Source organism: Bubalus bubalis, chromosome 16 (assembly GCF_019923935.1).
Source record: "Bubalus bubalis isolate 160015118507 breed Murrah chromosome 16, NDDB_SH_1, whole genome shotgun sequence".
Classification (NCBI taxonomy): domain Eukaryota; kingdom Metazoa; phylum Chordata; class Mammalia; order Artiodactyla; family Bovidae; genus Bubalus; species Bubalus bubalis.
In genome coordinates, this window is record NC_059172.1 from 68,446,941 (window position 1) to 68,474,630 (window position 27,690).

Sequence of the window (27,690 nt, forward strand, 5' to 3'; positions counted from 1 at the left end):
AACGTTATCAGTTTGGGGACTTGTGTAGGTCTGCGGGCTGTTAGCACAGAGTCAGACACGACTGAAGTGACTTAGCAGCAGCAGCAGCAGCGGGCTGTTATGTGCTCCTGGTCATCAAATAGTTAACTTCCATTTCATGGAGTTTTTGTATCTGTAAAACAATTTAGGAAATGTGCATCAGGTACTGTTATCTATGTATTTCAGAAAGGAACTAAGGATTCTGTGACTGCCATGTAGCTAACTTATGTTTAAATTTTTACCAGTTCTCCTTGCCCAGCTACTACATATTGACATCCTTTTATTAGAACAGATATATAGTGAAATATGAGCTTCCCAGGTGGCTCAGTGGTAAAGAATTTGCCTACCAATGTAGGAGATGCATGTTTGATCTCTGCGTCAGGAAGATCCCTGGAAGAAGGAAATGGCAACCCACTCCTGTGTTTTTGCCTGGGAAATCCCATGGACAGAGCAGCCTGATGAGTACAGTCTGAGGGGTCACAAAAGAGGCATGAATTAGCAACTAAAACAACAACAAACAAGATCACTAAATATGAGCAGAGAAAGGGGGCCAGGCTAAATGGCAGGAAACCATACATCTTGTAAACAACAGGAGTCTTTTGGCAAACAAAGAAAAGCAGAAACCTCGGACTGACAGGAAGCCATACACCTTGAGGAGATAGGTGTCCTGGAGGTAGACAAAGATATGTGGGAAAATGCAGGAATTTTCATCATCTTAATGTAACCCTTTGCTTACTCTCTTATTAAAATCGAATTATCCTTGCGGATAAATGGTACCCATCATGCACTGATGCTGTAACACTTCTGATCAAGGCTTTTGTTGTTGTTCTTCAGTCATTAAGTTGTGTCCGACTCTTTGTGACCTCATGGACTGCAACTTGCCAGGCTTCCCTGTCCTTCACTATCTCAGAGAGTTTGCTCAAATTGATGTCCAATGAGTCTATGTAACTAGCCTATCTAGTTAGATGCTATCTAACTATCTCATCCTCTGCCACCCCCTTCTCCTTTTGCCTTCAATCTTTCCCAGCATCAGGGTCTTTTCCAATGAGTCAGCTCTTCACATCAGGTGGCCAAAGTATTGGAGTGTCAGCTCCAGCATCAGTCCTTCCAATGAATATTCAGGATTGATTTCCTTTGGGATTGATTGGTTTGATCTCCTTGCTGTCCAAGGGTAAATAAGGACAAAAATCCTTCCTCTCTTTGGGAAGATAGAGCTGAGATGAAAATCAAGAAATATGACCCCCAAACCATCCCTCCCCAATGAATAATTTGCCCATTCATTTTTACACCCCCATATACTGGACATGGAACAACAGACTGGTTCCAAATAGGAAAAGGAGTATGTTAAGACTGTATATTGTCACCCTGCTTATTTAACTTATATGCAGAGTACATCATGAGAAACGCTGGGCTGGAAGAAGCACAAGCTGGAATCAAGATTGCTGGGAGAAATATCAATTACCTCAGATATGCAGATGACACCACCCTTATGGCAGAAAGTGAAGAGGAACTCAAACGCCTCTTGATGAAAGTGAAAGAGGAGAGTGAAAAAGTTGGCTTAAAGCTCAACATTCAGAAAATGAAGATCATGGCATCTGGTCCCATCACCTCATGGGAAATAGATGGGGAAACAGGTGGAAACACTGTCAGACTTTATTTTTGGGGGGATCCAAAATCACTACAGATGGTGACTGCAGCCATGAAATTAAAAGACGCTTACTCCCTGGAAGAAAAGTTATGACCAACCTAGATAGCATATTGAAAAGCAGAGACATTACTTTCCCAACAAAGGTCCATCTAGTCAACGCTATGGTTTTTCCAGTGGTCATGGATGGATGTGAGAGATGGACTGTGAAGAAAGCTGAGCACCAAAGAATTGATGCTTTTGAACTGTGGTGTTGGAGAAGAGTCCTGAGAGTCCCTTGGACTGCAAGGAGATCCAACCAGTCCATTCTGAAGGAGATCAGCCCTGGGATTTCTTTGGAAGGAATGATGCTCAGGCTGAAAACTCCAGTACTTTGGCCACCTCATGTGACGAGTTAACTCATAGGAAAAGACTCTGATGCTGGGAGGGATTGGCGGCAGGAGGAGAAGGGGGCGACAGAGGATGAGATGGCTGGATGGCATCACTGACTCAATGGACGTGAGTCTGAGTGAACTCCAGGATTTGGTGATGGACAGGGAGGCCTGGCATGCTGTGATTCATGGTGTCGCAAAGAGTCAGACACGACCGAGTGACTGAACTGTACTGATATAACTAGTTTGCCAAAGAAGTTCATGGTAGCTACTCACGTGAGTCTGCCCACTCTTCCCTTTTGAGTGTAATAAAGTGCTTAATAAATCCTTGCTTTGTTTTCTTGATCTCCATGTTTTGTCTCTGAATCCTTTCTGTGCTGAGACAAGAACTCACTCTTCAGTAGCACTTTCAACCATTAATTGTTGAGACAGGCTTTTGTAAGTCAGGGGAAGACTGGGAGACTGTAGCCTTTCTACAACAAGAGGCAGGCAGAGGACATAGAAGGAAGGGTCTGTCCCAGAAAGCCCACGTAGGGTCCTGCTTGGTTACATAGAGACCATACATACCTACTTCTTCTATTACTCCTCTTGGTTTCCTTATTTCCTATTGTATTTTCCATTTCTTCTTCCTGTATCATTTTTCCTTCTCCAATGTTGAGTCTGTTAATCTACAGATATCACTCACATAAATTTCTTAGTGATTTTGAGAACCCTTGGTTATGAATAGGCAGAGGGGTGAAAAAAACAAACATTATGCCAGCAAAGAAGTAGTAGTAAGAAGTAAGAGGTAAAAACATCATTGAAAGGGAAAAATGAAAAGAATCAGAGATGTATCTAAGGTTAGCAGAGATAGAGGTGTCATAGATAACTCTCCTAAAAATTAGAACACTAATTAGGCTGGAGGAAAGGGAGGTTGTCACACATTTGAAATGACTGAACTGAATGAAGGGTATGAAAGAGGTATGTGGTTAGAAGCAAACAACATAGCGGTCTTTATTTCACTTCTGCAAAAATGGAGAGTGAGGGTAAAGGGAAGCACAGTTCTTGCACTAGGATGCAATTCAATTAATAAGACTCTTCCCACCTAATGATAAGAAATTACAAAATCATGTCAAAGTGAAAAGGACCTTTGAAATAATTGAGTCAGGTGACTCAAAAAAATTTAGTCACAGAACTCTTGAAACCAAGCAGGACCCAGTACAGCCCACACAGATTTTTTTAAAAAAGGCTTTCCATGTCTCCTGTTTCTTGTTTGTAGGAATGTTTCAACCTCTTAGAGCTTCCTTGAGTTCCAAAGGCAGATTCAAACAGTTATGAGTTAGGGGAGTAAGGGGTTTAAGGGATTACAGAAACGAAGGAAAGACAGTCAAGAAAACTAGTGCAGCCATGAGGCAGGGTCCTGGTTCCTCCTCAAGGGATATACATGAAAACCTGATACACTTCTGAGTTCTCCTATAGGGACTAAGGCCCCCACCCAGGGGGAGGATGATAACTTCTGGCTGAGCATAAGCACAAGGACCCCAGACCAGTTGGAACCAGAGGCTGTGATTGGGATTTCAGGGACACCACCCTGTTACTTTACCACCCATCACTCAGAGGAAGGTCAGACTTCATCTGAAATTTTGCCTGAAAGAACTCAGTCATGGAGAGTTTGGGTTGTTAGACCATGAGCACCCACCCACCTCTCCGATCTCCTTGATTTATTGCAATAAGTCTTTCTCTGCTCCAGATTCTGATGCTTTGGTTTGTTTGGCCTCATGGTTTCTTGAACTTGGGTTCAACAACGTTCTTACAAATGAAACTTCAACTCTGAACTCCAAAATGTAAAACCAACAAAAGTGAATCTGCTCTCAATAAAGTGGACCAGTGTCCCTTTCCTCCTCACACTCGCATTGTGCATGATGGCTACCTGAGGCATGTTTAAGAAACCGTAAGTCTTAAAGAAGCATAATTTAAAAATTAACAGTGTTACACAAAACTGGGTTCACCTATTGTTATGTGTCAAGCCAAAAGACACAACTAAGCCAAAGATTAGGAGAAGGAAATATTTATTATTACTTTCAGCAAGTAAGGAGAATACCAGGGATCTTCCCAAAGCAGGGTCTCTCAGAACAACAAAACAACTTCCTCAGAACAACTGGGGAAGTTTTAAGCTTATAGTACATGCATATTCATGAAGGGGCAGAAAGAACTGAAGTGCAGAAAAGTGACAAGATTTGCCAGAATTAAATACTTGTGTTTCTATGCAGGGTGCTTCTCTGTTGTACCATGCTGCCTTTAAATCAGCAGTAGAATGAGTCAGCAAATATATATTAGTACTACTTATGTGCAGTACTTAACCCTGGATGCCAGAGTGTAAGATACAAAAGTATAAGCTGTGGGCTTCAAAGAGTTTATAGATTGATTAAGACAAATTGAATTAACAATGTAAAATTTGAATAGTTGAAAGAAACCAGGAGATGGGGCCTTCCTGACCACACTAAGAGGTGTAAATCAGATGCCCCCTCCATCTCTGTGACCTGAAGGCTTGGCTTGTTCTCCCAGTGGGAGCCTTTTGAGCGCACCTGTAGACCCAAAGCAGCTGTTGCCCCAGTGGTGTCTCCCAACAGGGATTTGAAAGCCTCTGTAAGGCTCCTACCTGCTGCTCAGTATCAGGTTTAGTCTGGGAGCCCTTTGAAAGTGCTTCCTGTCCATTACTTCTGAATCCATGTCCTGGGAACAAATTTGCTTTCTATGAGAAGGGAGACCCTGCTTTGCTTTCAGGAGTTCTCCAAAGGAGATCACTTTGCTTGTAAACTCTTCAAGCCTTTTACCTCCTGGTGGACTTCCTCGTGTGGCTTTTCAGGTGGCACTAGTGGTAAAGAACCTGACTGCCAATTCAGGAGATGCTAGAGACAGGGGTTCAATCCCTGGGTCAGGAAGGGACTTCCTGGTGAAGATGCCTGCTGGGAATTCTAAGGTTTGCCTGCTGTTGGATCTCTCTTCCTTTTGCCACTGTTTTGTGATGACTTTGCTACCTTCTGTTGCTTGCATGTCACTTACAAGTCTGTCCTGTTTTCTGACTATACTGTTTTCGAGCAACACTGGTGGACTGATGTTTAGTTTCTATGTGCAGTTCTGTACCTTCCCCTGGGGTTTAAGCAGACCCTGCCAACAGTGGTTGAAGAGATCCTGACTCTTCTTGCTGGTGGCTTCTCCTGTTTTTAGCTGCTGCTAGACTACCAAATAAGCAGGGTGACAATATACAGCCTTGATGTACTCCTTTTACTATTTTTGTCACTCTGCTTATTTAACTTATATGCAGAGCACATCATGAGAAATGCTGGGCTGGAAAGCACAAGCTGGAATCAAAATTGCCGGGAGAAATATCAATAACCTCAGATATGCAGATGATACCACCTTTATGGTGGAAAGTGAAGAGGAACTAAAGAGCCTCTTGATGAAAGTGAAAGTGGAGAGTGAAAAAGTTGGCTTAAAGCTCAACATTCAGAAAACGAAGATCATGGCCTCTGGTCCCATCACTTCATGGGAAATAGATGGGGAAACAGTGTCAGACTTTATTTCTGGGGGCTCCAAAATCACTGCAGATGGTGACTGCAGCCATGAAATTAAAAGACGCTTACTCCTTGGAAGGAAAGTTATGACCAACTTAGATAGCATATTCAAAAGCAGAGACATTACTTTGCCAACAAAGGTCCTTCTAGTCAAGGTTATGGTTTTTCCAATAGTCATGTATGGATGTGAGTGTTGGACTGTGAAGAAAGCTGAACACTAAAGAATTGATGCTTTCGAACTGTAGTGTTGGAGAAGACTCTTGAGAGTCCCTTGGATTGCAAGGAGATCCAACCAGTCCATTCTAAAGGAGATCAGCCCTGGGTGTTCTTTGGAAGGAATGATGCTAAAGCTGAAACTCCAGTACTTTGGCCACCTCATGCGAAGAGCTGACTCATTGGAAAAGACTCTGATGCTGGGAGGGATTGGGGGCAGGAGAAGAAGGGGACGACAGAGGATGAGATGGCTGGATGGCATCACCAACTTAATGGACGTGAGTTTGAGTGAACTCTGGGAGTTGGTGATAGACAGGGAGGCCTGGCGTGCTGTAATTCATGGAGACACGGCTGAGCAACTGTACTGAACTGAACTGAGACTACCAAATGTGTTTTATCCTTACCTGAGTACATGTGTATCTTTTAGGGCTTTACATCCACTAGGGAGTTGGAGAGTTGCCTTTGACAACCTAACTTGCAAAGAATAACATGAGTGGACTCTGAGTCTCACCTGTGCCTTCCAGGCCTTGACTTTACCCTGGAAACAATATGCTCTGTGCTTAGTTGCTCAGCCAAGTCTGACTCTTTGCAACCCCATGGACTCTAGCCCACCAGGCTCCTCTGTCCATGGGGATTTTCCAGACAAGAATACTGGAGTGGATTGCCATGCCTTCCTCCTAACCCAGGGATCGAACCCAGGTTTCCCACATTGCAAGCAGATTCTTTACCATCTGAGCCACCAGGGAAGTCCAAAAATGCTGGAGTGAGTAGCTTATCCCTTCTGCAGGGGATCTTCCCAATCCAGGGATAGAACCAGGTTCTCCTGCATTGCAGGTAGATTCTTTACCAGCTGAGCTACCTGGGAAGCCCAACAATATGGTCTAGGGCATTTAAACCAGCAGTTGCTGAAAGAGAATTCTGCTGTGAGGTCTTACATGCCTTTCTTACTGAGGAGGACCAACTCTTGAAGACTCAGCAAATGGGACATCTCATCACAGTGAAGCCTACTTCCTGGATGATTTGACATATGAGGAGGAAGTTACAGAAATCCTGTCTAGCTATTTGATGTTGACTTACTGTTTTCTAGCTTTTGGGGGCCTAGAATCTAATCATGAACTCTTTTACCAGTCACATGAAAATAAGGCTGAAGATCATTTGCCTCAGGGGGTAAGCAACTTGCTGTGTGATGCCCATAATGGCATTTATGGATAGGCTCTGACAAAGTTGTAGGGAGGAAAACAGCAATAGTGTGAGAGAGGAGTAGTAAAACAGTGTTTGAATCCTAGGCTGGATGTCTTTCTCCAAGAGAAATTGAGGTGTATCACAGCAGAGAAGTGCTCAAGCCCCAGCTGTTTACAGCAGACCTATGTCAGTTGTAGCAGTCAGACTTTTGCAGTCACACACCCAGTATACACCAAGGGTGGAGACGGCTCAGCTCCACATTAAAGGACTTAAGTTCTCTCCTGTCAGGGCTGCTTTATGTTTCCTCCTCTGATACCTATACATAACTTGAAACTGTGGCAAGTTCTCAGTTCATGAACTGCTGAAGGCTAGCTTGAAGGATTTGGGCATTACCTTGCTAGCATGCAAAATGAGCGTAATCATATGGTAGTTGGAACATTCTTTAGCATTTGACATTCTTTGGGATTGGAACGAAAACTGACCTTTTCCAGTCCTGTGGTCACTGCTGAGTTTTCCAAATTTGCTGACATATTGAGTGCAGCACTTTCACAGCATCATCTTTAGGATTTGAAACAGCTCAGCTGGGCTTCCAATACCTCCACTACTTTGTTCATGGTAATGTTTCCTAAAGATCACTTGACTTCACACTCCAGGATGTCTAGTTCTAGGTGAGTGGCCAACACCATCATGATTATCCAGGTCATTAAAACCTTTTTTGTATAGTCCTGTGTATTCTTGACACTTCTTAATCTTTTCTTCTTTGTTAACTCCTCATCATTTCTGTCCTTTGTTGTGTCCATCCTTGAATGAAATATTTCCTTGATATCTCCAGTTTTGTTGAAGAGATCTTTAGTCTTCCCATTCTATTGTTTTCCTCTATTTCTTTGCATTGTTTTAGAAGGCCTTCTTATCTCTCTTTGCTGGTCTCTGGAACCCTGCATTCAGTTGGGTATATCTTTTCCTTTCTCCCTTGCCTTACGTTTCTCTTCTTTTCTCAGCTATTTGTAAAGTCTCCTCAGACAACCACTTTGCCTTCTTGCATTTCTTTTTCTTTGGAATGGTTTTGGTCACTGCCTCTGGTACAATGTTATGAACTTCTGTCCATAGTTCTTCGGGCACTCTGTCTACCAGATCTAATCCCTTGAATCTATTCATTACCTCCACTGTATAATCATAAGGGATTTGATTTAGGTCATACCTGAATGTCCTTGTGGTTTTCCCTACTTTCTTCAATTTAAGCCTGAATTTTGCAATAAGGAGCTCATGATCTGAGCCACAGTCAGTTCCTGGTCTTGTTTTTGCTCACTGTATATAGGGCTTCTCCATATTTGGATGCAAAGAACTAAATCAATCTGATTTTGATATTGACCATCTGTTGATGTCCATATGTAGAGTCATCTCTTGTGTTGTTGGAAAGGGGTGTTTTTTATGTCCGGTGTATTCTCTTGTTAAAACTCTGTTAGCCTTTTGTACTGCTTAATTATGGACAGGTAAGGCCAAATTTTCCTTTTATTCTGGGTATCTCTTGACTTTCTACATTTGCATTCCAATCCCCTGTGATGAAAAGGACATCTTTTTTGTGGTGTTAGTTCTAGAAGATCTTGTAGGTCTTCACAGAACCGGTCAACTTCAGCTTCTTCAGTATCAGTTGTTGGGGCATAGACTTGGATTACTGTGGTGTTGAATGATTTGCCTTGGAAACGAACTGATATCAGTTTTTTAGGTTGCACCCAAGCACTGCATTTTTGACTCTTTTGTTGACTATGAGGGCTACTCCATTTCTTCTAAGGGATTCTTGCCCACAGTAGTAGATATAATGGTCATCTGAATTAAATTCACCCATTCCAGTCCATTTTATTCACTGATTCCTAAGATGTTAATGTTCAATCTTGCTATCTCCTCTGTGACCACATCCACTTTATCTTGATTCATGTACCTAACATTCCAGGTTCCAATGTAATATTGTTCTTCACAGCATCGAACTTTACTTTTACCACCAGACACATCCACAATGAGCACCATTCCCGCTTTGGCCTAGCTGCTGCATTCTTACTGGAGCTGTTAGTAACTGCCCTCCACTCTTCCCCAGTATCATACTGGATACCTTCCAACTTGGGAGGCTCATCTTCTGGTGTCATATCTTTTTGCCTTTTCATATTGTCAATTCTCAAGGCAAAAATATTGAAGTGGGTTGCTGTTTCCTTCTCCAGTGGACCATATTTTGTCAGAACTCTTCATTATGACTTGTCTGTCTTGGGTGGCCCTGCATGGCATGGATCATAGCTTTGCATCATGCCTGGGCACATCATTCCCTGTAGTTAATGTCACAGCCTGGCCAGGGCCAGACTGGAGCCTGCCCCCGCGCTTTGCTGCTCCTGCTCAGTCCAGGGCTGGCCGTGATCATTGATATCGAAGTTATGCCCATACTCCCCCAAGAACTGACAACCCTTTTGCCTTTCCCGCTTGCAATATGGGAGACTTGGGTTTGATCCCTGGGTTGGGAAAATCCCCTGGAGAAGGGAAAGGCAACCCACTCTAGTATTCTTGCCTGGAGAATCCCATGGAGCCTGGCGGGTTACAGTCCATGGGGTCACAAAGAGTTGGACACAACTGAAGCGACTTCACTTTCTTTTTCACTTCACTATGTCCTATAATTTAAAAGAAGACTTCAGTACAACCAAGAAATTCTTACTTTATCCAACCTAATATATGTGGTTTTAACCCTGCTTTAACAGAAAAGTATAGCTAGGGGAAATGGCAACCCACTCCAGTGTTCTTGCCTGGAGAATCCCAGGGACAGGGGAGCCTGGTGGGCTGCCATCTATGGGGTCGCACAGAGTCAGACACGACTGAAGCGACTTAGCAGCAGCAGCAGCAGCATAGCTAGGGGAAGGAAATAGTATCCTGAGGCACAGTTTTCGCTCAGGAAATTCAAATGATCATTCAAATATGAGCATTTATTTAGAACACCAAGCAAAGGTTTTCAGCTGTTCTTCAGTTATTAGTTTGACCCACTTCTCCACTTTCAATATTCCTAGGTACTTATAGCTTCAACCACCATCTCTGCAATAGACTTTTCTAGAAGAACTAAAGACAATTCCAGATCATCTTGAGACCAAGCCATACTTTATAAAATGGCATAACCAAGAGTGCATGGCGTTGTACTAGAAGTGAACTCTTTACTGTAACGTGTTCCCATTTGGTGATTAAGCCTGATAACCTCTCCCTACCCGTCTCTTTAACACACAGGTAAAACAATTCATTTGCCTTCTCTTATCTGACTCATTTTAACACCATGGTTTCAGCCCTCCATCACTGTATTTACTTCAACAACTAATGTAAAGGAAGGAGGTGCTTGTGATTTACAGCATTCATTTTTAGCCACTCTCATAGAAACCTTCAGTACAACCAAGAAACTAAACTACCCTTAAATAAACAATCATTCTCCATTGCCAAAATAATATCCTAGTCTTGATTTCAGTTCTCCCAGGGAGTCTGTTCATATGCTCCCCACCACTGCTCTAGTAATTGTCAGAACCAGGTGCCCAGTTTAGATTTTTGGCACTGACCACTGTGTCAGCGTCTTTTGTTCCCAGTCAGATTTGCTTTGGCTCTGTTCTATTACTTGAGTCTTAAATCCTTGTAATCTTTCTGTTTCTTATTATAGTTCTTTGTCTTTGGTCAAATTATAGTTGATTTTTCTTGGTTTAAATGAGGCTGGCTTCTGAGAAACCTTTTGCTACCGTGGCTTGATAACAGTTGTTCACTACTCCTAATTTGATTTTAGTACTTAGATTTCTATTTGTTCTTTAAATGGGAGAATATCTGGGATCACTTCAGTGAAGTGGAACCTCCTAAAGGCCTCCATGTCAGCCAGAAGACTTTGGTGATTACGGAACTTTTGAGGCAGGTTCCTGACGTCCAAATACTGTTGGTATCTCTTTTGTTTCTGCAAGTTCCTGCTTCCACTATTGCTATCTCCTGATCAAAAGTACCTGCTATATTAAAAAAATATGGCTATGAGCTTAGTATAGTTCCTTAGGTTCTAGATTCCATTTCTTTAACAATTTGTCACTAACTCCTTTTGTTTCCTGAACTCTCATCCAAGGCTTGTTTAATTACCTTACCCACCTCAACATCCTTGGATCAGATTAGAACCAATTAACATTATTCTGGGCTTCCCAGGTGGCTCAGTGGTAAAGAATCTACCTGCCAATGCAGGAAATGTGGGTTAGATCCTTTGGTCAGGAAGATCCCATGGAGAAGCGAATGGCAACCCACTTCAGTATTCTTGCCTGGGAAATCCCATGGACAGAGGATCCTGGTGGGCTCCAGTCCATGGGGTCACAAAGAGAAGGACAAAACTTAACCACAACAACATGAAGCCACTGTCATGATAATATTTATAGTCATTGGACTATAAATTGGAAGAGCATTCAAAACTATGGAGGAATTTGTAATAGAAGCATAAGAAATCTGTCAGAGACTCATAAACCCCAAGCAATTATTTTCACAGGCATGGAAAACATTTTAACTTGAGATCATGGTCTACCTTTATTATTGCCTCAATAATTCAGTTTCACTAAGTTTCTTGTTTCATATGATTTTTCAAAGTTATTCCTATTATGTTTAGATTTCATGAAGAGTTCCATAATCAATGCTAATTATTAATTTCTCATTCTGTCAACAGGTTTCTTAGAGATGTTGGAAAGATCTAGTTAAATTCTAGGTCTAGTTAACTTTCTACTAACCCACATGGTCCCTGAAGCTATGATTTCAAATTGGTTGAGAAAATGGTGACAGCCAATCATTTATGACACAAACTGAAACAACAAAAGAAAACAAGACAATTAATGCTGCTTGTCTTTTTTGGAAATTAATAATAAAGCATCTAAGCTTTCAAATAAGATTCTGGGTTCAGTTCAGTTGCTCATTCGTGTCTGACTCTTTGCGACCCCATGAATTGCAGCACGCCAGGCCTTCCTGTCCATCACCATCTCCCGGAGTTCACCCAAACTCATGTCCATTGAGGTGATGCCATCCAGCCATTTCATCCTCTGTCGTCCCCTTCTCTTCCTGCCCCCAATCTCTCCCAGCATCAGTCTTTTCCAATGAGTCAACTCTTTGCATGAGATAGCCAAAGTATTGGAGTTTCAGCCTTAGCATCATTCCTTCCAAAGAAATCCCAGGGCTGATCTCCTTTAAAATGGACTGGTTGGATCTCCTTGCAGTCCAAGGGACTCTCAAGAGTCTTCTCCAACACCACAGTTCAAAAGCATCAGTTCTTCGGCACTCATCTTTCTTCACAGTCCAACTTTCACATCCATGCATGACCACAGGAAAAAACCATAGCCTTGACTAGACGAACCTTTGTTGGCAAAGTAATGTATCTGCTTTCGAATATGCTATCTAGGTTGGTCATAACTTTCCTTCCAAGGAGTAAGTGTCTTTTAATTTCATGGCTGCAATCACCATCTGTAGTGATTTTGGAGTCCAGAAAAATAAAGTCAGCCACTGTTTCCACTGTTTCCCCATCTATTTGCCGTGAAGTGATGGGACTGGATGCCATGATCTTAGTTTTCTGAATGTTGAGCTTTAAGCCAACTTGTTCACTCTCCTCTTTCACTTTCATCAAGAGGCTTTTTAGTTCCTCTTCACTTTCTGCCATAAGGGTGGTGTCATCTGCATATCTGAGGTTATTGATATTTCTCCCAACAATCTTGTTTCCAGCTTGTGAGATTCTGGGTACACTATATTTATTGAAGGTTTAAAGTTATACTCTGTAAATTATTTCTGCATGTGTTTGCTTAAGAAATGCAACCATTTAAATAAAACATTTTTTCACTTATCATGTCTATATTTGAATCATAGCTCTTGGATAGACTTTAAAATATCAGAGACATTTTCTCTGCAATGGTGTTCCTGAGCATAAAGATTGCAATTAGAAAAGAGGCAGAGGTTTGGGCTGGAGTCCTTCTTCTACTATTAATTATGTGATCTAGGAAAAGTTGCTTAAGTTCGCTGAGCCTCAGATTCCATATTTGTCAAATTGAGGACATAAAATTTATTCCCAGCGTTGTGTTTTCTAGGATTAAATAATAAAGTATGTTAAATATAATATTTGCTGCTGCTACTGCTGCTAAGTTGCTTCAGTCATGTCCGACTTTGTGCGACCCCGTAGACGGCAGCCCACAAGGCTCCCCCGTCCCTGGGATTTTCCAAGCAAGAACACTAGATTGGGTTGCCATTTCCTTCTCCAATGCATGAAAGTGAAGTCGCTCAGTCGCGTCCTTTAGCGACCCCATGGACTGCAGCCTACCAGGCTCCTCTGTCCATGGGATTTTCCAGGCAAGAGTACTGGAATGGGGTGCCATTGCCTTCTCCTAAGTATAGTATTTAATACCTCACAAAAATGTAGCTGTAGATAGATATGTTTTAATTTATAAAACTGTGCCCTTTTATTCATATAAGCCCACAGACATGAATGTAAATCAGTCTTAAAAACTATTTCCTACTTAAATAGTTTATACAGTTTGTCTTTTAAGTTGCTTTATCTATAAAATGGGACATGGAAATGTCAATAATTAGAATTATTTTAAGATAATTTTATGGTGTGTCATTGATCCTGTTCATAACGCCAGTTGTCTTACTGTTCACACTGTTCATTGAACCCAGGGTAGGAAAAGCTTGAGCTAAGAGGCTGGAAGAAGATTTGAGGCACCGTAGAAACAGCAGCACATTTATTCTCTCTTGGCTGGCATGGCAGCCATAATACAGCCGTTCTCTGGGCTGATGCAGCAGCTGTAGCAGCAGCCATACAAAACCATAACATAGCCATAATGTAGCCGTACCATAACCTCATATAACATAACCATGACCCTCCTCCAGTGTAGCCTCGATGCAGCAGCCCCCAGGGCTTTTCAGTTGAAGCTTATGTATGCTTTCCAAACAAAAGTAGCCTGTGGCCAAGAGAGTACCTCATGACAGGCAAGCACTATGCTATAAGTGATCTCAGCTGTTACATAACCATTCAAAGTTACTGTTTACAGAACATGGGGTGAGAGGGCATGAGAGCGTGGGGTAAGAGAACCTGACTGGTGCCATCTTGTTAATTTCCCCACATATGGGTTCTTTAATAATTTGATAATCTGAGCACTGTATCATCTGTATCTTCTTGGTCCCTTGAACCTTATAAAATTACATTTCATCTGAAATAAAAATTCAAAATACATTAGAAACTTGACAGTTTGTTACTCTGGAACAGATTTTTAAAGAGCTCTATGTTGATAATTTTCTTCAATGGTTAGAAGCAAGACGGCTTGTTAAGCAAGAAGATGGTTGGGTGCTGGCCCCAGAGATTTTGAAACAGACACTATAATTCACTGGGGTTCAGAGAAACTACTAAAACATATATTGATTTTAGCTGATTCATTATATCTAACGGGGTATGGACCTTGGTGTTTTTACAAGTACTGCAGTGATTCTGATGCAACTAGTCTGTGGACCATCCTTTGAGACCTAAGCTCAAGTGCAGGCCTCTGATGTGCAGTGTGCACAGCTTAGGTTATCTGGGAAAATGTGTTGGAATTCTACCTATCAAGTTAATCTCTACTCACATTTAGTATACCGGGGGTTTCATTATATCTGCATGTCTGATTGTCACATGTCACAGATTTTAAGAAGTGCTCTAAAAGAAGACATTAGAGTGGGAGTTCGCAGGCAGGGAGGCTGCCTCTGGCCCCTCCTTGCTTTGCTTTAAGCAAGACATGATTCTTGTGCCTGGCAGGCAGGGAAAGCCTTTTGGGATATTATGTATTTATAGTGGAGAAAATATAACACAGTGCTGAATTTTGTCTTAGAGGAACCAATGAGGTTAGTTCTCATGGTTTATTGGGAGCACCAGAAGTGAGGTGGGCAAGGCAGTGTCGATTTTCCAGCATGCAGACAAGTTTTTCAATTCTCTGAGGTTTTTTTAAAATAAATACCAGATGAGCATACAATTATGTGTGAGATACTGACTATTATCATTAGCATTATTATATAACATGTTTGGACTCCTCTATGCTAGGCATTGCTGTATTAATAAATGCTTTAAAATATTACATGATTTAATCCTCAGTACACATCTGTAGTGGAGAAGGCAATGGCACCCCACTCCAGTACCCTTGCCTGGAGAATCCCATGGACGGAGGAGCCTAGTGGGCTGCAGTCTATGAGGTCGCTAAGAGTTGAAGACAACTGAGCTACTTCACTTTCTCTTTTCATTTTCATGCATTGGAGAAGGAAATGGCAACCCACTCCAGTGTTCTTGCCTGGAGAATCCCAGGGACGGGGGAGCCTGGTGGGCTGCCATCTCTGGGGTCGCACAGAGTCGGACACGACTCAAGCGACTTAGCAGCAGTAGCACACATTTGTAGATTGGTGTGAATGTAAGTAGCTGACATATGAGGAGAATGAAGTGGAAGCAGATAAAATAACTTATGATTCCATGGTAAATGCTTATATAACCCCAAAACTATTTCTGCAAAATGGACAAGTGAGTTAGAAAACTGTAAATTCTCTACAGTGAAGATGAAGATCATAATCTAAGCACAAATAACCAACAGAAAGTGGCAAAATGGATGCTCCTAATAAGATGTCTCAGTCATAATGTAAGTAAAAGCTAAGGTCACCTAATCAGCTCTAGCAAGTCTCCCCAAAGTAGAACTGATTATAAAGATTATATGAAACATGGATTTATACCCAGGATAGTTAATGATGAAATTGCCCTCTCTGGGCAAGTATCTTTGTATTTTGGGGTCTTTGAGAGATTAATGATAGTATGAAGCTATTAAAGCAGGTAGACATTTTTTAATGAATTGTTTATATTTTTAAGAGAAATTTTTTCTTATAAAGACAAACACTACAGAAATTGTTTTATCATAACTTAAAAAAATCATAAATCCTACTCCTTTGGCCACCCTAAAGATTTTCCTGCACCCTGAATTATCTCTCTCTCTCTTTTTTACAACTTATTTTTGGCTGTGCTGGGTCTTTGTTGCTGTACTGGCTTTTCTCTAGCTGTGGTGAGTGGGCACTGCTCTCTAGTCACAGGTTTCGGTCTTCTTAGTGTGGTGACTTCTCTTTTTGCAGAGCACGGGTTCTAGGACATGAGGGCTTCAGTAGTTGAGGCATGTGGGCAAACTGTCCTGACTCCTGGGCTCTAGAGCACAGACTCAATAGTTGTGACCCATGGACTTAGTTGCTACACAGCATGTGGGATCTTCTTGAATCTGTGTCTCCTGCATTGGCATGCAGATTCTTTGCCACTGAACCACCAGGGAAACCCTATATCTGTTATGTTTTTACTCTCTTCTACTTGAAAAATATGTTGCAGAAAAATATTCTGGAAGTAAGCAATTTTTCAGCATCAAGAATAAACCATTTTGTGGGGAAGGGGTGGTGGTGGGAATTGGTCAATACTTTATAGCTAACGTATTTTGCAATGGACCAAAACACAATCCTCCAAGCAGAATTTTATGTTTTGTATTACATATTAAAGACTGGTCCCTTTTCTTTTTTTATTACTTTTGCCTCTGTTACTGCATGGTAATACTTTCATCATATGACTTATAAAACTGCAAACTTTTCATTGAATTTTCATCACTATAGCAATGAATAATGCATTCAGTCCTCAAAATGTCACAATGAACATCAAGTGGCTTTAAATAATACGTTCTTGATGGAGTTTCAAGAAGCCAGCAATCCAAGGATGCAGCAGAGAAGGTGAAGTTTGGAAAGGAAATTTCTTATAAATTTGTCAGTTATCCAGGATTGATGAAATAAGTGGAGAGGAAAGACTGAGAAATAAAACTGTTTTTTAAAAATCAAAAATAGGAAAAAGAAAAAAGCAAAATGAACACACTTGTCACTAGGGACAGAGGGGAATATACAGGAAGTAGCAAAAAACAGATGGTCTGTGGTGGGGGGTAGAGGGAGGAGAGGAAATTAGGAACCTCGTAAGTGAAGTATAGGAATTGAATTTTTTTAAACTTCTTTTTTTGACTTGGCTGGGTCTTTGTTTCTGTGTGTGGATTTTCTCTAGTTGCAGTTCAGTTCAGTTCAGTCATGTCCGACTCTTTGCGACCCCATGAACCGCAGCATGCCAGGCCTCCCTGTCCATCACCAACTCCTGAAGTCCACCAAAACCCATGTCTATTGAGTCGGTGATGCCATCCAATCATCTCATCCTCTGTCATCCCCTTCTCCTCCTGTCCTCAATCTTTCCCAGAATCAGGGTCCTTTCAAATGAGTCAGCTCTTTGCATCAGTTGGCCAAAGTATTGGAGTTTCAGCTTCAGCATCAGTCCTTCCAATGGACACCCAGGACTGATCTCCTTTAGGATGGACTGGTTGGATCTCCTTTAGGATGGACTGGTTGGATCTCCTTGCAGTCCAAGGGACTCTCAAGAGTCTTCTCCAACACCACAGTTCAAAACCATCAATTCTTTGGCGCTCAGCTTTCTTTGTAGTCCAACTCTCACATCCATACATGACCACTGGAAAAACCATAGCCTTGACTAGAAGGACCTTTATTGGCAAAGGAATGTCTCTGCTTTTGAATATGCTGTCTAGGTTGGTCATAACTTTCCTTCCAAGGAGTAAGCGTCTTTTAATTTCATGGCTGCAATCACCATCTATAGTGATTTTGGAGCCCCCAAAAATAAAGTCAGTCACTGTTTCCACTGTTTCCCCATCTATTTGCCATGAAGTGATGGGACTGGATGTCATGATCTTAGTTTTCTGAATGTTGAGCTTTAAGCCAACTTGTTCACTCTCCTCTTTCACTTTCATCAAGAGGCTCTTTAATTCTTCTTCACTTTCTGCCTTAAGGGTGGTGTTATCTGCATATCTGAGGTTATAGATATTTCTCCTGGCAATCTTGATTCCAGCTTGTGCTTCCTCCAGCCCAGCATTTCTCATGATGTACTCTGCATAGAAGTTAAATGAGCAGGGTGACAATATACTAGCTGCAGTAAGTGAGGGCTACTCTCTAGTTGCTGTGTGGAGGTTTCTCATGTAGTGGCTTTTCTTGTTAGTTGCCACGTGGCATGTGGGATCGAACCTATTTCCCAGGTGTTAGCAGGCATATTCTTAACCACTGGACAACCAGGGAAGTCCTAGGAATTGAATTTGAAGCTGTAGTGAAATCATATTATATTTTGGAACCATAATAAATATTAACAATTTTCAAGGCTTTGGGAACATTTTCAGTGTTTTCTGAGTGAGGACTCTTGAATGAAATATAACTATTAGAATGTTATCTTTGAATATTTATTAGTTGATGAGAGTACTCCTCTTTCTAGCATCCTTTTCTCTTAGGTTTTGAGATAGACCATATTATGATAATCCAGCCAAATGAAATTTTCAACCCCCAATGGAGCATGCTGTTAACTGTCTATCCAACAGATGTTCTCTTATTTTTTTCTTGCTATTAGACTCCTAATTTTATTTTTCTCCAGATATAGTATCAAGGCCTCTTAATCTCAGGAAATATGGGCCTCATACCAGCCCCTCCGAATTAATCATCACTAGCATCCCATGGATGGAGGAGTCTGGATATGGCAACCCACTCCAGTGTTCTTGCCTGGAGAATCCCAGGGATGGAGAGCCTGGTGGGCTGCCATCTATGGGGTCGCACAGAGTCAGATACGACTGAAGCAACTTAGCAGCAGCATCCCATGGATGGAGGAGTCTGGTAGGCTGCAGTCCATGGGGTCGCTAGGAGTCGGACACGACTGAATGACTTCACTTTCACTTTCATGAATGGATAAGGAAATGGCAACCCACTCCAGTGTTCTTGCCTGGAGAATCCCAGGGACAGGGGGGCCTGATGGGCTGCCATCTGTGGGGTCACACAGAGTCGGACACGACTGAAGTGACTTAGCAGTAGCAGTAGCAGCTTAAAGTAGTCATGGTAATTCCACTCCCTTTAGCTAATGATTGGTCTGGAGTAAGCATGTGTAATAAGAGTTTCCTATTGCTGATGTAACAAATTATCACAAATTTGTTATTTCACTGTTACATAGGCCAGAAGTTTGGGTTGGCTTGCTTGGTCTCTCTGCTGTGAGTTTTTTAAGGACAGAATCAAGGTGTTGACTGGCTGAGCTCTTATGAAAATGCTCTGAAAAGGATCTGCTTCCACACTTTTCAGTTTGTTGGTAGAAACCAGTTCCTTGTGGTTGTAGGACTGAGGTCCCCATTTCCTTGTTAGCTCATAGGAGCCTCTCTTCAGTCTTTGCAGATGGACCGTTACATCTCAGAAAGTCACAGTTGAAACTTTTTTGACTTCTTCTGCTTGATCTCTTCTTGCTCCAGCTTTGGTAAATGTTTTGCTCTTAAGGAATCATGTTACATTGGGTCCCTGAATAATCTTTTTTAAGTTCTGCAAACTTTATTATATCTGCATATTCACAAGTTCCCAGGATTAGAGTGTGGATATCTCTGGGTGTCCATTATCATGCACAACATTATATGTAAGCCATATGTAGTCAAAGAAATGAGGGGGATTCCATCTCCTAGATGAAAAGATGGAGACTCAGCTTATTGTATCCAGCTAGAGATGCTAGTGTGTGGGGGAGGGTGGACAAGGGGTCTAGAGTGGCAGCAGCTACCTTGTAACCAGGGGACATCAAGCATGAAGATAAACTCAACATACTAAGGATGGTGGAGCAGGAGACTAGAAACCACCTAGATCCTCTTGATGATATTTTAGAATAGCAGAACCAGTGCCAGTGACTGCTTTTTGTCTGGATAGCTTGTAATTTGAGGAAAAACAACTATTTGTTTACAAGCAATCAGTTCAGTTTTCTGTCACTGGCAACTAAAAGCAATTCTAAATGACATGTTGCTCGTATACCTAGTTTTTGGAACTCTGCTGTGGGACAGATCTCTACTTTACTACACTGTAAAATGTAGTAATTGACTAATATGATTAAATTCATTTATACTATAATTTGTAATAAGGGTCTTCAGATTGTGGTGCCAATCTTAGCTTAACCTTGAGTCTGTATTCAGGATTATAGAGTCCAGGAAAGAGGATCTAGGGGTCAGCAAACTACAGCCATGAGCCAAATCCTGCTGGCATAAGCCAGGCAGCTAAGAAAGGTTTTCATATTCTTGCTTTTGGCTGTGCCACATGGCATGTGGGATCCTCCCCGACCAGGGGTGGAACCTGTGCCCCTGCATTTGGAGGGTAAAGTCTTAACCACTGGACTAACAGGGAGGTCCAAAAGGTTTTCATATTCTTAAAGCATTTATACTTGTGGCCCTCCCCCCTGCCCCGCAACAACAACAGGAATATCTGACCAGAGATCATATGTGGCCACAAAGCTGAGAGTTTATTATATGGGCCTTTATGGAAAGATCATGCCAACCTCTGCACTAGTCTCACAGAGGACTCACCTATCATGAAGTTGAGAATGGGTTTTACTAAGGTAAGTTATTAGCGTTTAATACCTTTGAAAAATTATTGTAAATCACTGTGTAAAGCTTTTGGTTCAGGTGAAGATGAATTCTATCTTCAAATTAGGTTTCTTTTTAGTTCAACATTTATTGAATTTCTGTTATTACAAGACTATGGAAGACACCGAAGTTACACAATGAATAAATCAGGGTCTTAATGTAGCTGGAAATCACTTCAGGGAGTAATCTCTGGGAAAAATGATCCATGCAATATTCTGAGCAAAAGATAAGGGCTTGTATAAAAAGTATTGAATAAAAATTAAAAAAAATTTTTATGGAAGGATAATTGCTTTATAATATTATGCTGGTTTCTGCCATACATCAACATGAATCAGCCACAGGTATATATATGTCCCTTCCCTCATAAACCTCCCTCCCACCTCCCACCCTATCCCACCCCTCTAGGTTGCCACAGCTCACTGAGTTGAGGTCTGTGTGTTACACAGCAGAGTCCCACTGGCTATCTGTTTTACATATGGTAATATGTATATTTACATATGGTAATATATATGTTTCCATGCTATTCTCAATTCTCCCCATCTGCTTCCCCACTGTGTCCACAAGTGTGTTCTCTATGTCTGCATCTCCATTGCTGCCCTGCAAACAGGTTCATCCATACTATTATTCTAGATGCCATATATATGCATTAATATACAATATTTATCTTTCTCTGATTTAGTTCACTCTATACAACAGGCTCTAGGTTCATCCACCTCACAAAGATTGACTCAAATACATTCTTTTTACAGCTGAGTGATATTCCATTGTATATATGTACCACAACTTCTATATCCATTCATCTGTTGAATCATATCTAGGTTGCTTCCATGTCCTAGTTATTGTAAAAAAAAAATGCTGAATGAACAGTGGAGTGCATGCATCTCTTTCAACTATGGTTTTTTCAGGGCATATGCCCAGTAGTGTAATTGTTGGGTCATACGCTAGTAAAGTAATGCTCAAAATTCTCCAAGCCAGGCTTCAGCAATATATGAACTGTGAACTTCCTGATGTTCAAGCTGGTTTTAGAAAAGGCAGAGGAACCAGAGATCAAATTGCCAACATCCGCTGGATCATAGAAAAAGCAAGAGAGTTCCAGAAAAACATCTATTTCTGCTTTATTGACTATGCCAAAGCCTTTGACTGTGTGGATCACAATAAACTGTGGAAAATTCTTCAAGAGGTGGGAATACCAGACCACCTGATCTGCCTCTTGAGAAATTTGTATGCAGGTCAGGAAGCAACAGTTAGAACTGGATATGGAACAACAGACTGGTTCCAAATAGGAAAAGGAGTTCGTCAAGGCTGTATATTGTCACCCTGTTTATTTAACTTATATGCAGAGTACATCATGAGAAACGCTGGACTGGAAGAAGCACAAGCTGGAATCAAGATTGCCGGGAGAAGTATCAATAACCTCAGATATGCAGATGACACCACCCTTATGGCAGAAAGTGAAGAGGAACTCAAAAGCCTCTTGATGAAAGTGAAAGTGGAGAGTGAAAAAGTTGGCTTAAAGCTCAACATTCAGAAAACGAAGATCATGGCATCTGGTCCCATCACTTCATGGGAAAAAGATGGGGAAACAGTGGAAACAGTGTCAGACTTTATTTTTCTGGGCTCCAAAATCACTACAGATGGTGAGTGCAGCCATGAAATTAAAAGACGCTTACTCCTTGGAAGGAAAGTTATGACCAACCTACATAGCATATTCAAAAGCAGAGACATTCCTTTGCCAACAAAGGTTCGTCTAGTCAAGGCTATGGTTTTTCCTGTGGTCATGTATGGATGTGAGAGTTGGACTGTGAAGAAGGCTGAGCGCTGAAGAATTGATGGTTTTGAACTATGGTGTTGGCGAAGACTCTTGAGAGTCCCTTGGACTGCAAGGAGATCCAACCAGTCCATTCTGAAGGAGATCAGCCCTGGGATTTCTTTGGAAGGAATGATGCTAAAGCTGAAACTCCAGTACTTTGGCCACCTCATGCGAAGAGTTGACTCATTGGAAAAGACTCTGATGCTGGGAGGGACTGGGGGCAGGAGGAGAAGGGGACGACAGAGGATGAGATGGCTGGATGGCATCACTGACTCGATGGACGTGAGTCTGAGTGAACTCCGGGAGTTGGTGAGGGACAGGGAGGCCTGGCGTGCTGCGATTCATGGGGTTGCAATGAGTCGGACATGACTGAGCGACTGATCTGATCTGATTGGTAGTTCTATTCCTAGTTTTTAAGGAATCTCCATACTGTTCTCCATAATGGTTGTATCAGTTTACATTTCCACCAGCAGTGCAAGAGGGTTCCCTTTTCTCCACTCCCTCTCCAGCATTTATTGTTTGTAGATTTTTTAATGATGTCCATTCTGACTATGTGAGGTGTTACCTCATTGTGGCTTTGATTTGCATTTCTCTAATGATGAGTGATATTCAGCATCTTTTCCTCTAATAGTTTTATAATTTTTGGCCCTACATTTAAGTCTTGACTCCATTTTGAATTTATTTTTGTGTATGGTGTTAGACAGTGTTCTAGTTTCATTCTTTTACAGGTAGCTGTCCAGTTTTCCCAGCACCACTTTTTGGATTGGCTGTCTTAGAATGAAAAATTTTTTCTGTATTGGGTTTCTGCGGCAGTCCAGTGGTTAGGACTTGGCACTTTCACTGCAGGGGCCTGGGGTTTGATCCCTGGTTGGGAAACTAAGATCCCTCATGCCATGAGGAGTGGCCAAATCAAATATATATATATATATATATATATATATGTATCTACTTTTTTTTAAGGAGGAACGGATGGACAAGTGGTTGGAAATTTGGGTCTATAACTCAGGATCAGGATGGTAGAAAAGGAATGAACAACCACTAATAGCTACTTTCTATGATAGTCAGATTGTTACATCAATCCCCATTGATTGATATGGCAAATGTTATTTTGCAATTTCTACTTCAGGTCACACGCTCCAGTGTTCATATTGTTTTTACTAAATCAAACTGCCTCCTAAAGGGAAGAAAGGATTGAAGATAAAAATTAGGAGAAGATTCACAAATCTGTTGAAGAGGCAGACAGGGAGACTGTAGATAAAAGGGTCAAACACAAAACATGAAGGATTGCCTGCATTAAATCATGGAAAGAGAGAGAAGCTAGTGAAACACTCTGAAAACAAGTGATCAGAAAGTGTAAAGAAAACTAGGAGTTGTTTCACAGAGGCTAAGAAATTCAAAAGTTTTAGAAGCTCCAGTACCATCAAGCAGAGTGCATATAGAGATGAAATAAACTGAAATTGGTTAGCAGTACATAATGTGATATTCTGTATTGTTCAATTTGGTAGCCACTAGTTAGCTCTTTGGAGAAGGCAATGGCACCCCACTCCAGTACTCTTGCCTGGAAAATCCTATGGATGGAGGAGCCTGGTAGGCTGCAGTCCATGGGGTCGCTAAGAGTGGGGCACGACTGAGCGACTTCACTTTCACTTTTCACTTTCATGCATTGGAGAAGGAAATGGCAACCCACTCCAGTGTTCTTGCCTGGAGAATCCCAGGGACGGGGGAGCCTGGTGGGCTGCCGTCTATGGGGTCACACAGTCAGACACGACTGAAGCGACTTAGCAGTAGCAGCAGCACCATAAGGAAGTAATTTCTTTCCTACTCCCAAGTTTCCTTCCCTGCACTTACACAGCTCATAATCAATGCAAGCAGAATGGTTATAATACATTCACATCACACAAATAACATTACAGCAGGAACAACAGCTAATCATCATCATATCCTGGTGTCTTTTATTTCTGATCTGTTACCAAATCTTTTCCTTTTTCACTTCAGCACTGCAATAGCCTGTACCTAGTCTTCTTTTAGTCTCTCTTCCTACCTCCCACCAGAAGCTCTGGTCATATTAGTCCCTTTCAGGGATCCCCTTAGGCCTACCCAACACAATCGTGTAAAGTCTTCCATTATATAGGACAATCCATCTTTCCTGTCTTACCTCTCTCAACATTCTTCCACACATCTTTCTGTGGTATTCATCATTCCCGGGGCACCTTCATACATAGTCACCTCCCTCTCTCTTGTCCTTGCGAGTTATCTTTCAGACTCCAGAGTCCCCTCCCATACCCCTAATAAGACTCAGGAAGAAAGATGCACGCAGTCCAAGGGGGAAGTGGGTACTAATCAGGGCCCGAGGGACACAAACCTGTTTGACCATGTCCATTTGGGAAGCTACTCCAAGTAAGCTGCACTCACAACGCTTACTACACCCCCTCAAAAAGACAACATAATTTTCCCTGGAACAGAGAGGAGGCACCTCAGTAATTAAACACTCTTAGCAGAGACAGTTTTAGCTAGTTTCTGGGAGGCGAAAGGGATTCTGGGAGCGCCGTGCATCGCCCACAAGGCTCATGGGAAATGTAGTGCAGTTTTTCTCCAACATGGCGGCGCCCGGGTGAGTTGTGTGAGAATATCCGTCTCGGTTTTCTGTGTTAGAGTGGGAGAACTAGGCGAAGGAGAGAGCTCTCGTTTGCTGAGAACCGCTCCCGAGCCAAGGTGGAGATTTGTGGTACTTCTTATTGGTCGGAACGAAGGCTGCGTATCTCCGCTTTCCCTTGTTTCCTCTTCCGGTGTCCTGTTTCTGCCCCATGAGCTTCGGACCTAACCAGGGAGAGGAGGGATTGTCCGTGGGCAGTAGGGTGTCTGTGCGTTGAGTGGTTCTGTTAGAGTTTGAGGTGCATGTGCTCACGTGGTGCCTGTGTCAGTCTGGTTTTTTTTGGAGGGTTTGGAGACAAGCGGCTGTAATCTGGGAAGTATTGGTCTGTGGTGTTAGCTTGAGTTTTTCTGATTCCTGCCAGTGCAGTGAAGAGAGTGTTGCTGGTGGTCTGCTGCTGCTGCTAAGTCGCTTCAGTCGTGTCCGACTCTGTGCGACCCCACAGACGGCAGCCCACCAGACTCCGCCGTCCCTGGGATTCTCCAGGCAAGAACACTGGAGTGGGTTGCCATATCTTCCTATGCCCTTTTTTTGAGTAATCCCTGAGACTCTTCTGCTTTTCGTAGTGTGAGCCAATAGTTTTGGCTGATTTCATTTAGCAAATATTTACTGTGTACTTTCTGAATGCCAGACACTCAAATTCTGTGCCTTCAATTAGGCGACAGCCTTCTGGGTGAACGCAGCACACAACAAAGTAGTTATAATATGATGTGAAAATGCAGGGATATAGTTGCACATCATATATTAATGCAAACATTGAAGAGGGCCACCAAACTCAATTCTGAAGAAGAGGTTTAGGACGTAAGATGGCATATTCAGTAAATTTAGGCTTACTCAGTAAGAGTTTATTGATTGGCTATTATATGCTAGGTCCTGCTCTAGGTGCTGGGTGTTACAGGGTGAATAATACAGACAAAAATCTCTACTATCATTTTATTGTTGTTCAGTGGTGTCTGATTTTGCGACACCGTGGACTGCAGCATACCTGGCTACCATGCCCTTCACTGTCTCCGGAGTTTGCTTAAACTCATATACATTGAATCGATGATGCCATCCAACCATCTCATCCTCTGTTGTCCCCTTCTCCTCTTGCCCTCAATCTTTCCCAGCTCAGGGTCTTTTCCAACGAGTCATCTTTGTTATAGCTTTTCTTCCATTTTAGTAAGTTAAAGGAGGAAAACAGAATAAACACATTAAAGAGGGCATTAAAAAAGATAGAGTAGTTGTTCTTCAAAGAATTAAAGTGAAGTGATATGACAAGTGATGGGGTCAGTTTTTTCTCATCATTTTTTCCCCCTTTTAAAATTGATAATGCAATTTGAATAGCTACTAAATTGAAAAGTTGCAAAAGAGGAGCTTTCACTCCTTCTCATTCCTGTACCCAGTCTACCTATTTTCCCTTCCTTGAGTCAACCCATATTACGGATAATGTGTATGTCCTAGAAATTTGTATGTATCGTTTGTATATCTGTACTATATACTTTATAGCCAAGCCTCAAATTGTTTCCAATCTTTGCTAATAATTTAATTTATGTACAAGCACAGGAACATTTGTCTATACTACTTGGTTCATTATAGGCTCTCTTATTCAAGGAGAGCATAGCACATATATTATTATTTCCACGTAGGGCAGTATCCAATAGAATGTATTGGGGTTAAACTTTCTTACAGAGCAGATGCGATCTCAAAATTCTTATTATCCTATGGGGAGTGTGCTTAGGCCAGACACAGCATGGCTAATATTCTAATAAAATAGTGACCTTGCTCTTGTCACATCCCATAACAGTCCCATAACATGGCAAGGCATGTGCACGCCTTTGTGCAGTAGTGGAAATTCCTTGGCCAGGGAATGGGCCTTGTTAGAAAGGGGCCCCTCCAGGTCTCAGCAGCTGGTATCAGTCTTTTCCTTGTTAAGGGGACTCAGACCTGTCTTCACATGTAGTACTATTGCCTGACTGAGGGAAGAAGGGAAAGGGGATACCAGAAATGTGATTATGAGGCTCCATCTACTGGTGACTCTTAGTGTCAGACTTAAAACAATGTATTCCGATTCTTTTCTTTTTCATTTCTTCCACTTTGCAGTCTTTGCTCATGTAACATATTTAGAAAAAAACTCGTAGTAGATTCATCCCCATTCTTCATTGCTGACTGCAAAAATGGTGATCTTGGAATGGAATGGCAATAAGATAATTCTTGGAGGCCCCCTCAGCTTTTCTTGGTCTTTAAACCAGTCTCATCTGGCTCTTCTGGAAATTAACAGTAATTTAGTAATAGACATATGTAGTCATTTAAGAAAGTTATGAAATTGTGTCAGAGAGTAGCACAGCCAGACATTAGTTAAAATAGTGAAAACAGATTTTATTTAGGTAATTATGGACAGTAGGGGAAAGAGCTAAGCTCTGCTCCAATTTGTTTCTAAGTGCTTAGGGTGTGTGGGGGTGCTCAGTAGAGTGAAAGTGAAAGTGTTAGTCTCTCAGTCCTGTGTGATTCTTTGTGACCACATGGGCAGTAGCCCCCCAGGCGCCTCTGTCCATGGGATTCTTTAGGCAAGAATACTGGAATGGGTTGCCATTTCCGTCTCCAGGGGATCTTCCTGATGCACCGGCTCAGTAGAGTTGGTCAGTGGAAATGCACTTAGGCCACCTGTTTGTTAGCTGGCAGTTATCAAAGTTAGGATTCCATCCTGTCACAAAGACGGTCATAGAGGCCCTGTGCTTCCTGATGATCACATTTCAAAGGAGAAAT

At 41.9% G+C, this 27,690-nt stretch overlaps 1 protein-coding gene across 2 annotated transcripts in view; it reads left to right on the plus strand.

The window, feature by feature from the left end:
- The first annotated feature begins 24,779 nt into the window (after positions 1–24,779).
- The window catches only part of ALKBH8 (alkB homolog 8, tRNA methyltransferase), a 120,300-nt gene continuing 117,389 nt past the window's right edge, over positions 24,780–27,690 (plus strand). The window contains exon 1 of one of the 2 annotated variants that reach the window (XM_044929780.2): positions 24,780–24,906. In XM_044929780.2, coding sequence (XP_044785715.1) covers positions 24,863–24,906 — 44 coding nt within the window. In that variant the 5' untranslated portion in view covers positions 24,780–24,862. The remainder of the gene's footprint in view (positions 24,907–27,690) is intronic. The other variant, XM_006079173.4, reaches the window with a different exon arrangement.